Source organism: Pygoscelis adeliae, unplaced genomic scaffold (genome assembly GCF_000699105.1).
Source record: "Pygoscelis adeliae isolate BGI_AS28 unplaced genomic scaffold, ASM69910v1 Scaffold88, whole genome shotgun sequence".
Classification (NCBI taxonomy): Eukaryota; Metazoa; Chordata; class Aves; order Sphenisciformes; family Spheniscidae; genus Pygoscelis; species Pygoscelis adeliae.
The window spans coordinates 254,928-269,899 of record NW_008825616.1 but is presented as its reverse complement, the minus strand read 5'-3'; the positions used below and the strand labels follow the sequence as shown (position 1 = coordinate 269,899).

The 14,972-nt window shown below is 45.8% G+C and overlaps 1 protein-coding gene across 1 annotated transcript in view; it reads left to right on the top strand.

The window, feature by feature from the left end:
- The window catches only part of PTH1R (parathyroid hormone 1 receptor), a 124,699-nt gene extending 109,829 nt beyond the window's left edge, over positions 1-14,870 (top strand). Inside the window, exons 8-13 of the mRNA XM_009333267.1 lie at positions 3,330-3,390; positions 5,237-5,303; positions 8,873-8,967; positions 11,883-12,024; positions 13,299-13,340; positions 14,362-14,870. Coding sequence (XP_009331542.1) covers positions 3,330-3,390; positions 5,237-5,303; positions 8,873-8,967; positions 11,883-12,024; positions 13,299-13,340; positions 14,362-14,724 — 770 coding nt within the window. The 3' untranslated portion in view covers positions 14,725-14,870. The remainder of the gene's footprint in view (positions 1-3,329; positions 3,391-5,236; positions 5,304-8,872; positions 8,968-11,882; positions 12,025-13,298; positions 13,341-14,361) is intronic.
- The last annotated feature ends 102 nt before the right edge of the window (positions 14,871-14,972 follow it).

The following is a 14,972-nucleotide window of genomic DNA, read 5'->3' as shown; positions in this document are numbered from 1 at the left end:
TGCATGAGAGCCATTTTTCCAACTGCTAGGAGACATGTACATGAGAAAAGCGACAGAGGAGAGCAAAGGGGTTGGGGTGGCCACCAAACTTTGCCCAGCTTGAGGTTTGCACTTTTTCCAGCTGATGGGGAGACACCTGACTTTATAGCACCTGCATTGTACACACTGTGTGTATTGACTGGAAATGCACAGCGCATACAATGTGGATTCTGTAGAAGTCGCTCACGGCATCGCCGCCCGGTGGGGTTCATCCTGCGTCACACCGGTCGTGCACGTGGGGTACATACGTGCAAGGGGGAGGACGTGCATGCATGCATCCACTCCTGCATCTGTCTGTGCTTACAGCCATCCAGGAGATCACAGGCTTCTTGGAGACTCACTTTCCTTTCCTTGGTGGGTTTCTGGTGATGCCAGAAAGACATGGACCTGCTCGAGCAGGTTCAGAGGAGGACCACGAAGATGACTGGGGGCTGGAGCACCTCCCCTATGAGGACAGGCTGAGAGAGTTGGGGTTGTTTAGCCTAGAGGAGAGAAGGCTTTGGAGGGACCTTACAGTGGCCTTCCAGTACTTAAAGGGGGTCTACAGGAAAGATGGGGAGGGACTCTTTATCAGGGAGTGTAGTGACAGGATGAGGGGTAGAGGTTTTAAACTGAAAGAGAGTAGATTTAGACTAGATATTAGGAAGAAATTATTTACTGTGAGGGTGGTGAGACACTGGAACAGGTTGCCCAGAGAGGTGGTAGATGCCCCCTCCCTGAAAGGGTTCAGGTTGGATGGGGCTTTGAGCAACCTGATCTAGTGGAAGGTTTCCCTGCCCATGGAGGGTGGTTGGAACTAGATGATCTTTAAGGTCTCTTCCAACCCAAACCATTCCATGATTCTATGATTCTATGATGCATCTAGTCACATCTGACTTTGCTGCTCACAGAGCTGCATCCTTTTGGGTATCTTTCTGTTTGTGGATATCTTTAGATGTCTAACTTTGAGGACATCAGTCCTGATTTTCTGGTTAGTGGCTCTCCCATCAATGGGTGCTGTGGGTGCTCAGCCGGAGGGATTGTCAGTCTTGGGACATCAAAGACCAGGACTTTCAAGTGGAGGCACCAAAAAGTCACCCTCTGAAAGTAAAAGAGATGCTGGCGGCAAAGCTAAGCCTTCTGACTCTCCAAGTTGAAAGACTAGCTTACCAGAGTGGGAGGAAAAGATCGAACTCTAGAAATTACCTGATGGCCCAAACAGTCCATGTTACATGGATGTAGGGAGAATCCAAAAATGAGGCAGAGGAAAGGGAGGGGGAGGATTCATACCACTTTTTGAAAATTTAAGAGCGTTTTAAGAACATTTACGATTGTTCACATTGCAAAAAAAGAACAATGTAAGAGATGCAGAAAGACAAATGTAGCAATAAAACTGGTGCCAGGAATTTGCTTTGTATGTTTTGCAGAAAATGTCAAAGATCCTTTTCCTAAGCTTGCCTAAACAGAGTGAGGCAGCAGTGCACAGGGCACAATAAATCCACACACGGGGATTTTTTAGGTATAATTATTTTCTCCTGTATATTTTATTGTTGCTAGAAACCTTGAACACAGCACAGGATTAGTATGAATGGGAACAGTGTCTCTTCTGAAGTGCAGGAGGAACAAGTACGTGTCAAATGCATCTAAACCTCTGAAACAATCCGTCTTTCAAACTTAGAGCTTCACAATCGTGGGTGAACATCCACCATCTCGCAAGCAGGCAGCAGGCATGTCAGCCTCTCAACATGGCCAGTGTCTCGGTTGATATAAACTTGAATATTACCAATGATATCAACAAAGTTATATGCATTTAAGCCTTTGATAGCTCAGCCAGTAGTTCGGAGCATGCACGTATTTTTCTTAGGTGATTAACAGTGAGGAGGAAATAGACGGTGCTTGTTACAATAAATCATCACCTTCCCCAAGCCCTCAGCTTCAACACGCTCACGGGTTCCCCGTGCAATAGGTTAAGTATTTTCTTTCCAATGCCAGCCATCGCAGGGGATTGTAAAGCGGGGTGCATTCCTTATAAATGTATCTTTGTAGGCAGCGCTGCTGCGCTGGTCCTGAGTGAGGCTCTGTGTTTAATTATTTATGCTTTCTTATATTACCATGGCATTTAAAGGTTCCAACCAAGATAACGGCCCTGTTGTCCATATGTGTATGAGACAGGCGTCCCTGCTCCACACCCCAGCTCAGGAAAGCACCCGTGGTCAGGAAAGCCTTTAAGCACTCTAATGAGACTTAAGTGCATGCTGAAAGTTAAGCGTGTGCTTATGCATGCCGAGCCCCAATAAGCTTAGACTGTGAACAGCATATTTACAGTCATCGGTGATAAATGTCGCCTTTATTTATTTTTTAATTTTTTTTTTCACCTGAAAGGGGCTATTCTTCTTGAATTTGTAGAAGCTACTGTGGATTTGATCCTGCCTTTTAAGGGAAGCCAGTAGGGGACTCAGTTGTACAAATAAAGCAGAACTGGACCCTAAAAAAATAAATAGAAGATTGCGGTTGGATATTGGTGATTCTTTTTACGTTTCACAGGGAAAAGATGATGCCCAGTGTTACTGTGCTGAAATGAGGATGGTTCATTTGGGAGTGAACCTTTGGCTAGAGTATTTTGCAAGCATTGCCCTAAATTCTAGCATTTATCTGCTTCATGCAGCAAGTCTCTCATGCTTAAAGAGCTTCTAATCCATCCAGCCCTGTGCTTGGAGATATGGTCTGAGCCTGACTCCAGATCCACCTTTCCTTGACGTCAAGGGAAGGGAACAAATGTCTTGAGAAAAGTGTGCTGCAGGAAACCCTTCTCTGCTTCAAACCGAATCAGTTGGCTAGAGCCGGTGTCAGTCACCCAGGTTCAAGCACTACAGGTTATGTCTCTCTAAGGTAGTGCTAGAGGACAGGCACGGGAACTTGATGATTTATCCTGCCAAGTCCATGACCCATCTCAGGCCCAGACCTGAGCATCTCCCAAGCACGAGCCAGGAGGCAGCTTAAGCCTGGACCGCTCCTGGCCAGCAACTTGGGAAAGCAAGCTGCTCCATTTTGGAAGCCAGGAGAGTTAGGTAGGTTGGACATGTCCAGACCATGACATTTGCCTTCCAGAAAATGCTCCCTGCCACTGTTTGGTTTACCATTTGGACTACAGAAGAGATGTGAGACCAAGATCAGGCTTTCCTAGTCTAAATTATGCTTGAATATTTTAAAACTGCTTCTTCCACTTTCCTCTAGCCCACTCCACCTAGGCTTATGGTAACGGAGCCCTCTAGTCCCCCTACTCACCCCATTTGACCTGTGTTTTTTTGCAGGACTCCCTGCTGTATTTGTTACAGCGTGGGCCAGCGTGAGAGCCACTCTAGCTGACACAGAGTAAGTCTCATCAGATTTTCTTTTCTCCCTTTTACGTGTGATGCTTTTGTGGGGCTTTTGGCAACAGTGACTTAGTGGGTGAATCAAAAGGAAAAAAAGAATGAGGCAAAGCGAGAAGTGATTTCTACTATGAAGTTAGCAAACTTTTTTTTTTGGGGGGGGTGGGGTGGTGGCAGGGAAGGATAAAGGTGGGTGCAACTTTCCGAGCTCTCTTTTCATTTTACAGAATTTGATAAATGTGAACGCCTGGGGCTAAAGGGGACTGCTCAGAGCTAGGCAGGGACAGGACAGGGATCTTTAAAATCCTGAATGAATGGGAATAAAGTTGGGAGATAGCAGGTTCAGCGCAGTCAAAGGAGGTGGTTCGGAGCTGATGAGGTGGTGAAGCTGCAACTCCTCACTGCAGGAGGTGTGGATGCCAGCATGTCCTTAGGTTTAAAAAGCATTTGTACAAATTCATGGAAGATAAATTCCTCCAGAAGTATTAAATACTCAGTAATGTTCCGGCTCAGGAAGCTGTCCTGAACTGCAGGTTGTTGGAAGAATATTCTAGAAAAATATCACTACCTGCTTGCCTGTTCCACATTAAATACCAGCTTCTGGCTACTGTCAGAAACAAGATACTGGATCAGTTGCTTCTTTGGTCCTACACATGCACCCTCATGGCTTCATATTTTTTACAGTATGCTGAATGAAGGATCCATAGCATCCAATCTTCAAACCCCAAAACAATCACATTTTCCCCCAGTAATGCACAGGCTTGACCACACAACGGGTTTCATCTGCCCACGATCTGCCAGCAAAAAACGTGGGGGTCCCCAGGCAACATTTCACATGGCTTTGCCTGGGAGGAGACTGCTTTCCAAACGGGATTTCAGCTCCAGGCTTGGAAGGACAGAGTAGCACAGCTACTGGAGTGTGATGCATCTGCGTTGGCACAGGCTCATCCTCGTAGAGCCTTTCAGTCAGCACCAGTGGTTTCTCTGCCCCTGCCTCTCGCTTTCCTTGAATAGCTGCCTGGGCAGCATTTGGCCTGTGAAATGAAAACTGCAGCTGCCATGTGGGGGCCGTCTGGCTCAGATAAAGAAAAGCCTGTGGCACTCCTCTCTCCATGGTTGGAGGGAATTCAAACAGAGTAATTAACACTGAGTGACCTTATTCAATGGCTGCTGGAAACGCCTGGGAGGAAATAGTGTTCAGCCCCTTCTTGGCAGACGGAGGACCATAGCCCAACATCCACGCCACCAACAGTTTGCCCATCCAGTCCTCACTTGGATAAGGGCTGAAGATGAAAAGGAGATAAAGACTTTTGTGGGGCATGGCTGGGTCTCACTGCAAGAGCAGGGCTGAAGGAAGCACAGGAACTGAATGTAGAACCACAGTATCGTCCCCATCACCCTGTCTTCAGAGAGGACCTGTCCCCATGCAAAGTTATGCGGGTTTATTCCAAGGGGTAATATTAGACCATTTCAGCCGCTCTTGTTTTCATGAAAGCTGGATTGCTCTTAGTGTAGTTTTTTCTGGTAAGGAGGTGAAGAAGAAGTGGAAGAGGGTGGGTTCCTGCCCAGAAGGACAAGTCTTGATGACTGTGGAAAGGGCTGTTCCACCATCTGGAGAGCATAACTTTAAATGCGTTCAGTAGTGGTTTCAGTAGTGAATAGTATAACGGCAGGAGAAGGGCTATTTCGAAGCCATGCAGGCTGAAGGCAGGTTGGAGCTAGGTCCTTCCACCACACTGGGCTTTGGAGGAACCCATCCTTCCAAGGTGGATTTATCCAACAAGACACTTGAGTCTGTTGCTCTTTGTACCCAATGATTACCTGATGGGATGTCCGTCTCTTCTCAGGTGTTGGGACTTGAGTGCTGGCAATTTAAAATGGATTATTCAGGTGCCCATCCTGGCAGCTATCGTGGTGAGTACTGGCTGATTGCGAGGGGTGGGAGGCGGTGCCTTTTGTCGATGCAGGCTCAGTGGGAAGAGTTGAGCCAGGCTGCCCTACTCTAATCACCCTGTTAACACAGCTCCTGCCTTAATAGTGTGGAGTCTCGATATATCCAGTTTAAGGGCCTTATATTTGACCTGCCTGTAAGTTTGATAGCTGCATATGGCAGAGGGGTTTATGAGCAACTTCAAGTTTTGCTTAGGAGAGAAAAAAGACACAGGGGTAAGACCCTAAAATCATTAATGAAACAAACATTCAAGCCAGTATTTCCACCCCATGTAATACTAGAAACCCTCAGGGGTCATAACACGTTCTCACCAGGCATCTCCAGTGGGAAGAACTGCAATTTGGGTTCCGTAGCTGGACCAAACCTTTTCCCCAGGCGTGCTTCAGTGTCATCAGATTGTTTCAGACTCATCTTTCTGAACTGATAAAAGCTTGGGATACCTCAAAGGTGGGGACAAAAGTTGAACCACCCCAGCTATGATCGGACATGATGTCAATCACTGATGGAGGATTACTTCAGCCCCCACCCAGGAGTCAGAGGGGACAGAAAGGATACAAGTGACATTATCCAAACACAGGACTGAGCTCTCACAAGCTGGAGAGGTCATTATAAGAAGTGATTATCTGCACAAGGGGAATTTGGTGGGTAGTTATGTGTTTCCTTGAGCAGGGTCTTAATTAGCTAGAGAACCTGCTTTCACAGTTTTCATGAATTACCCTCTTTCCTCCCTCTGTCTTTCTCTCTGGTTCTCCATTACTCCATCTTCTGATGGTTAGATGAGTGCATGCAAAAGAGCTTGTCCACTCCCACACATCCTAGTCCCCCTTCACATTCATCCACGAGTAGCTGAGTGGTGTCAGTAAGAATCTCTCTGTAGTTTTCAGAGTGTTTTGCATCAAGCTCTATATACTTCCTTCTGACTCACAAATCAGGAGGCCTTGGAGGATGATCTGTGTGGGTGAGAAGAAAATCAGACCATCTGCATATAAACAGCAGGAAAGTTTCTGAGGTGAATATGCTCATATGTGCAATTAGGTGAGCTGCTTTGGACTTGGGGGGGCTTTTTTCTTCATCAGAATTTCCTTTTGGTGGAAATTCTCCACCTGGCTCTAGCAACTAGTTCTGCACCTTGGAAGAAACGAATCACCAAGCCCACATCGTGGTCATTGGAAACGAAATAGTAGGATGGAGAAGAAAGTTCAGATATTTCAACTAGATGAATGCCAGCAACCCCATTGCATTTAATTTAAAGCCCAATTAGCAGAGGAGAAAGAGCTCAATTGAGGCTCGTCCTTGTAAAAATAATGTTTCTCCATGAGGCTCTGCTGTGCTTGTATCCTGGCTATTTGCAAATGCAGCTATTTATCATGCAAAAATATTCTGTGGGTTGTTTCTGTTTAATTTCTGTGGGTTCATATTGTTCACTTGGCTGCCTTTTCAATTCCCACACTGGCTGGTCATATGTTGCTGGACTAAGTTAAGCATTTTCTGGATGTACTTGCAGAGAATTTGGAGGCTGCAGGGCTTAAAATCCCGCCACTCTGCAGCTAGCTTTGATGTTATTCAGTTGTCTGGATTTCTTTTAAAACTTAGCACATGTTTCAGGAAGTCAGAGGAGTTTCCCTCCTGACTGTGATAAGGTTGGCCATCTTCCATTTAGCCGACAAATGCAGAACAAGATCCCACTTTTGAGCCTTTGAAGCTAGAAAAACTCATATGAGAAACAAAGCCTGCCTTTTTTTTTTTCCTTTCAGATTGGTTTCCAATGAAAATGAATTATATGCCCCCAGGCTGTGTGCTTCTCTGCCTGTCGGTCTATCCATCCCTCCCTTATAACTTTTGTGCCAGTCAGTAAATTCCAACCAAATGTAACTAAGGGAATGGGGTTGCATGGATGTTAAATTCCCACAAACCTCATGAAAACAGTCAGATAGATACAGGAGAGAAATTCTACTAATGCCCCTTCAAGGGAGAGGGTGTAGTACGACCTTACCCCCTTTTTAACACAGAGGAGAGCTGTTCAAAATGAACTTGCACCTCATTAAAGGAGAAGGAATCCAACCACAGAAGACAAAGCCATAGCAAAACAGGCTATGTTCATTCAATGGCTCAGGGAACTACTTGTTTTAACAGTGAGGATAATTAACTGTTGGAATGACTTACCAATGGTTGTGGTAGGATCTCCGTCATGGAAACACTGAAACCCAGATCTGCTATAGCTCAAACAAAAATGAATACAAGGAGGTCTTACGGACTGTGTTTTGCAGGAGATCAAACTAGATGTTCACAATGGTCCCTTCTGGCGTAAAATTATGAGATTGTGTGTGGCATGGCAACTTGTTTCCTTGTAAAGCTGCTATACTGGCATCTGAGAAGTCAAATGACTGCTGCAAGCCTCCAGAGAAACCCAGAGGCATCAGTGTTAGCCCAGCAATATGGATCTGCCCAGAGCAGACAGTTACACAATGGTTCTGCTTGTGGCCTTGCCATAGTCCCAAGAATGGATTTGTCTGGGGCAGCAGCAGGAGTAATCCCAGCCCCAGTGAAACCAATCTCTGAAGAGTTCCAAAAAGCTGAGAATCCCTCAAACGTCTCCCCATTTTTCATCTCTGTTAAGTGGCAGTGTAGCCATGAGGTATTGCCGTTACCTTTTGCTGCATGGGTCACCGTGAGCATGTTCCTGTAGGACCAGATTAGCTTGGTTGAGCAGCTGTCCACAAGATAGGTTCATAGATGTGGCTCCCTGCCACACCCTTACTGTCCTTATCTGGTCCACCCTAAACACTCCTCCAGAGGGAGAGTTAGCAGTAGACATACAACAGAAGTTTTGCAGTTATATTGCCCTTCTGCATTCTTGATCTGTCATCTCTAGATCTACTCTGTGTCTTAATCATGGTGCAGTTTGCTTGCTCTTCTTTCCTTTTGCACATGGAAATATGGAAAAGGCATCCTACTAACGCTTCTCTTAGCCTGAGGAGATCTTAATCTTGGGTGGGCTGCAAGAGACAAATATAACCTAATTTCACTTTGCTCCCTAGACCTCGAACTAAGTTTGAGAGGTTTATGAGGCCATGAAAATGACCCATATCACTGTATGGAGCTTTAAAAAAAGATGTGAAAAATACTGAGAGTTGTCTGTAGTCCATACCTCAAAAAGCCTGGTAAGCACTGCCTTATATATTGATATCATACCCAGTTATCAGGTGTCTGCTGGGCTGACTAGCTCAGACGTAGGTGTTTCCATGTGAGACGCCCACACTTTGTCAGAGAAAGCCATTCCTTTCTCTCTCTCGACCATTCAGGTTAAGCACAGCTGACCAGATCCCACCAAACACTGGGTCTTTCCTGGGGAGCTCATCCCTTCCACAGGACAAGCTCTCCCAGGAGGAGCTTCATACACAGCATGCTCAGGTCACTGCTACAGCCCCTTGACTCATCTTGGGGACAGCATTGACTAAACAACACTATCATCATCTGGATCTTTTTTAACAGTTATCCTTTCTTTGTTGGTTTTTTTCCCCACCTCTTCCAGGTAAATTTTATTCTTTTTATCAATATTATCAGAGTCCTAGCAACCAAGTTACGAGAGACGAATGCAGGGAGGTGTGACTCAAGACAACAGTACAGGTGAGTCACATACTCTCTCCACTTTTGGGGAGATGTCAGTCCTTGTTTCACCCCCTTGACTACAGAGGGAGCCCAGGGTGACTAGTTCATGGTACCTACACTGTAGACACCTAAAATAAGGTGAGAAAAATGCTGTCTTCCAAGTCTGGTAATGCAGAATGAATCAACAGCAGTTTAAACATCTCCTAAACCTTTCAAATCCAACCTGGGGGACCTGCCTCAGAGGTTAAAGAGAGGGATTCAGTCTCTTCAGCCAGTTTGGAAGTGACTGTGCTGTCCTTGAACCAAGCGTGCAAAAATAAAAGCATTGCTAATGCTGTTGAAGCCCCTAAAACTTGTACTAATTTATTTATTTCTATTTATTTCCCTCCTGTGCTTTGTAAAACTTGGTTTATTTGTTAAATCTGCCCTTCAGTGGGTGTTTCAGTGCTTTTGCTGAAATGAAGAAGGATTCCTGACTCTTTGCTGGAAATCTGACGTTTCCTTGTTTATTTTGTTTTCCTTTGTTCTGCCAGCTCTTCTCTCTTGATAATTTAGTATATTTGTAGCATGGTCAAAACTGGACAGAAAAAGCAGATTGCTGAGACACCTCAGCTGCTTGAGATCTCCTGAGGCTTCTCATAATCTCCTGAGCTGGACTGACCAGCATGACACATGCAGAGGGGGGAGAGCAGAATGGACAACCGTAAGGTCTTGCACCTGGGAAAACATAATCCAGGAGTGCAGCACAGGCTGGGATCTACCCAGCTGGGAAGCAGCTCTGTGGAAAGGGACCTGGGGATCATGGTGGACAAGCAGCTCTATGAGTGAACAGCGTGCTGCTGCAGTAAAGAAAGCCAACAGGATGCTGGGTTGCATCAGCAAGGGCATCACCAGCAGAGAGAAGGAAGTCATTATCCCACTCTACTTAGCGCTTGTCAGGCCACGCCTGGAATATTGTGTTCGGTTTTGGTCCCTGCTATGCAAAAAAGATGTGGACAGGCTGGAGAGGGTCCAGAGAAGGGCCACAAAGATGATGAAAGGACTGGGAAGCCAGCCACATGAGGAAAGGCTGAGAGAACTGGGTTTGTCCAGCCTTGAGAAAAGGTGGCTTAGGGGAGACCTTATCTCCATGTTCCAGTATTTAAAGGGCGGCTACAAAGAAGATGGAGACTCCCTTTTTACAAGGAGTCACATGGAAAAGACGGGGGGCGATGGGGACAAGTTACTCCTGGGGAGATTCCAATTGGACACAAGAGGAACATTTTTCACAGTGAGAACAATCAGCCATTGGAATAATCTCCCCAGGGAAGCTGTGGATTCCCCAGCATTGGACACTTTTAAGGTTCAACTGGACAGGGTGCTGGGTCATCTTGTCTAGACCGTGCTTTTGCCAAGAAAGATTGGACCAGATGGTCCTTGAGGTCCCTTCCAACCTTGTATTCTGTGATTCTATGATTCTGTGATTCTGTGATTCTGTGATTCTATGATTTGAGCTGCAAACCATGAGCTCATTGCTACCATCTCACTCTCCAAACACAAGACGTTTCATTTGAATGAGATTTGGCAGGAAAACACCTCTCCATTTTTCTTTGCCGTCCTGTCAGGACTCTGATTTATCTATTTGTTTATTTCTCCCTGGCTGAAGCTTGCTATTAATTATGGTTTGGATGGGGCCTTCTCCTTTTAATGTGTTAAATTCCCTCAGTGGTTTCCAGTTGCTGGACAGAGGAGGTACCAGGTCTTTCTGGTAGTGATGTCTGCCTTTCTCAATAATTGCCTGAACTTGGTGACTTGCTGTAACTCTTGGCAGAAGGTTTAATCCTTCAGTTAGCGTCACTTCCAGGCAAGGCCGGTTCCCTCAGGAACAGACCTAGCCAAGTACTCAGGGTTGTATTGTACCTCCCCCCAGTCCCCAACATAGGTCCTATGCTGAGATGGAGCTGCTTCTTTAAAAAGGGCTTTCCAAGTGATACTGCAGTCCAAAGGACCTCCTAAGAGTGTTCACCTCCTGCTTACCCCATAGTGCACCGTCCTCTTCCTCTTGGTATCTAGAGTAATTCTGCTCCTAGATGCACGTCCCTCTCCACCAGCCCTGCTCATTGCACAGGAGGCACTAGCCCAGGGTGGACCTTCGTGTCTTGCCTCAATAAGCAGACAGAATCACAGAATCACAGAATGGTTGAGGTTGGAAGGGACCTCTGGAGGTCATCTAGTCCAACCCCCCCCCCCCCGCTCAAGCAGTATCAGCTACTGTAGGTTGTACAGGACTGTGTCCAGTCATTGTCATCTGAAGCAGAACCATCCTTTAGGGACAAGGGGATTTAGTGCCAGTCAGAGGCTGGGGGCTGGAAGCAGCAGCGCACGTTTCTTTCCAGTCGCCCTTCCACCCTCTTCCCATGATCCTGACCCAAAGCTGGGGATGGTCTGAGGCTGAAAAAGTTGTCTTAGTGTCTTCATCTCCAGTACCTACAGCAGCATCACATGGGCACATGCATGTGGAGAAGGTTAGACTAGCACATCAAGACACGCTGGAGGATGGGCTGGGTTGTGTCACATGCCGTAAGAGAAGCAACAGTTTGAAATTGCAGGGGGACACGGTGCCTGTGGAAATGTAAGATATCCAAGCCTAGCCAAGGGGACATAGAATCATAGAATCATAGAATCATTAAGGTTGGAAGAGACCTCCAAGATCATCGAGTCCAACCGTCAACCCAACACCCCCATGCCCACTAAACCATGTCCCTCAGCGCCTCATCTACCCGTCTTTTAAATACTTCCAGGGATGGTGACTCAACCACTTCCCTGGGCAGCCTGTGAGCAAGAATGAAATTACACATGACTTGTGCCCAAGGTATCAGGTGGACAAGCTTGGCTGGGAGGTTCACTCCATCCACTAATTTCCTCTGTGTCTTTCTCTTTCCTTATTGCTGCAGGAAGCTGCTGAAATCTACCCTCGTCCTTATGCCTCTGTTTGGCGTTCACTATATTGTTTTCATGGCTATGCCATACACAGACGTGTCAGGGATTCTTTGGCAAGTTCAAATGCACTATGAAATGCTATTCAACTCTTTCCAGGTATTGTAACTGTTAAACTATGGGGGCAAACAGTAAGAATTTCAATGGGGAGAGGAGGGAAATGAGTGCGCAAGGTTGTCTTTGGAAGCAGGGCTGTTTTTACAATACACCAGATTTCATTCACAAGGTGATCTGACAGTATTTTAGCATCAAGTATGTTTTATATTTGCAAAACACAACATATAAAGGCTCAGTGTGTCCAACAAAAAAATGCTCCTGTTGAAAGATAACTTGCCCTACAAAATAAATCCCTCTAGATCCAAGTTAGACATAAGCTGGTAGAGATCCACAGAGACATGTTGTTTCACATTAGCTTCCAATTTGCTTGTCTCAAGTTGTCTGTCAGTCCCGTGAATGGATTCCTCAGTTCTAGGTTTGGGCAAAAGGCGGGTTCAGTTACAGGACTGGTCCTATATAAGACACAGCAGCAAGAACACGCAACTCTCAACACGCAGAGCAGTGTTTGATAGTCACTGCACACTCTTCCCTGAGAGATTAACTTTTGGCTCACATGCTACTACCTATCGTCACGGTTGACCAGCGTGGATTATGAAAGGTGGACAGTGGGTCTGGCCAGATGACAGTTTACAGAAACTGTAAGGGGGGTGGGGACCAAGCTTGCATTCACGTGCTTCCACAATTCCTGTCGGGTGCAGATGGGACAAAATAGTGGGTGACCTCAGCAAGACCTGGGTAAACTATTGGCCAACAAAAAGATGTAGATGATTTTCTCACATCTGAATTCCTTTGCTGGTCCCACTCAGGCAGTTCTGCCCCACGCATGGGCTGCTCCTCTTGCAGCCAGAGCTGGAAAAGTCCCATCAGGGTTATCTCCCACCCTCCCGTCCTGCAGCAGGATCAGGTACATGTGAAACACTGGAAACGTTTATCCAATATGAACATAAACACCTCCAGTGAGGGAGACGCCAGCACCTTCCCAGGCACCCATCACCATCTCAGAAACTTTGCAAAAGATCCGGGGGTGAAAATAGACCTGTTTTAGCTAAACCATGACCCAGAGGGCTTATATAGTCTACCTACTTTGTCAATAGTCTGCAGGGAAATAGAAATGCAGGGATAAGTGTTTATCAGTCTCTCATACACTACTGAACAATGCAAGGTTTCTTACGCATATTATGAACGTCATTGATTTCAGAGGAACACAGGGACACTGGGCAGCACCGTCAGAAAAGATTAACATTAATATGTTAACCTTAGCATTTTAAGCAATGTAGCAAGATTGACATTAATACGTTGTTTCTTCTTCCTTCTAGGGATTTTTTGTTGCCATCATATACTGTTTTTGCAACGGAGAGGTAAGTCACCATCTTCTTAATTATTTCCCTCCTTCGTTAGGTTAGTTTCCACATGGTAAAGTGCATGCACATCAGCATATCCCCACTTATTCTTGAGACGCAACCCTGTTTTGCACTCAGTGAAAGATCTGTCAGTCCGCATAGAAAGTTCATACCCTCGGTTTTGGTCATGTAAGACATCCAGGTCTTACGTGTCACCAATAATGAACTACTGGAAGTAGCTAATCGAGAAAATAAATGTGTTTTTTCTTTTCCCAGCACAAGTGCTGTTTAGTGCTGCTTAATTTCAGATCTGTGGCAGGAAGAAAAGTGGATTGATAGAGTAGCTGCCTAACCAGCGCGCTCTTTTCATTGCCCAGACTTTTTTGACCTTTCTTTCTATTTCCAGAGTGATATGCTTTAATGTTTTTGTTTCCATTAATTCCCTCTATGGCTGCAAACTAAGAAACTAGGCGGTCAGTGGATGTGCACCGGGAAAGAACAGAGCTACTTCCATGGCCCATCATAAGGCTGGTTTGGCCTAAGTTTATGGACTTTAAGGGGAAATGCAACTACAAATGTGCTGTTTATGTTCTGCAGCATAAAACCAAGATGAAATCCATACCATAAGGGGATTTGATCTCATCCTAAATTTAGCCATCTAAAAGTGGGACACTCAGTCTAAAGTAGTCAGCTAACTCCTTTCTAGAGGAAATTTCTAGACTCAGGCACCTCCGAAGGTGGTTCATACTTGATTCTTATGGCACATTGAGATGACTGACTCCTGGGTGTGCTGCTCAGTCTCCCTTAACCCCGGGAGAGAGTTAACCCATATTTTCAGTTAGATGTTTTCAAGCATACAAGTTTCCTGGTGTCAAATAGTTCATTTGGAAAGGGCAGATTTAATGCGAATTTACTGCTCCTTCCAATTTCACACTCCAGAGAGTTCCTCACCCATTCTGTCTGTGGATACTACCTCCTTCTGATGACTTTCTGCCCCTCTCTCCTCCCACTCATGCTTTTTTCCCCCCTTGTCTCTCAGGTCCAAGCAGAAATAAAGAAGTCATGGAGCAGGTGGACATTAGCACTTGACTTTAAAAGGAAAGCACGAAGTGGGAGCACAACCTACAGTTATGGACCAATGGTTTCCCACACCAGTATCACAAATGTAGCCACAAGAGGGGCACTCGCCCTCCATCTCAATACGAGACTTATACCAGGGACCCTCAATGGACACCGGAATTTGCCAGGTTATGTAAAAAATGGCTCCATTTCTGAAAACTCCATGCCTTCTTCTGGACCAGAGCAGTACAACAAAGATGAGGAGTACCTGAATGGCTCTGGGCTTTACGATGGAGACAGACCCACAGTACTTGTTGAAGAAGAAAGAGAGACAGTGATGTAAAGAGAGGAGGAGAAAAAAGAAGCAAAAGGATGAAAAAGGTTCCTGGAGAGCATTTAGTGGGCAAAAGAATATCAGGCCACGCATTGGATGCCAAGGGTTTCCATACAGTTTCTCTGTTCTGTGGAACGAGAGGTTAAGTTATATGGGGAAAAAAAGTGAGCCACCAATGTGGCCAGCTGTCGATCACATACATATACTCAGTGATCCAAGTCTCCCTGGTATTAACGGAGGCAGGGCTATCCAGACCT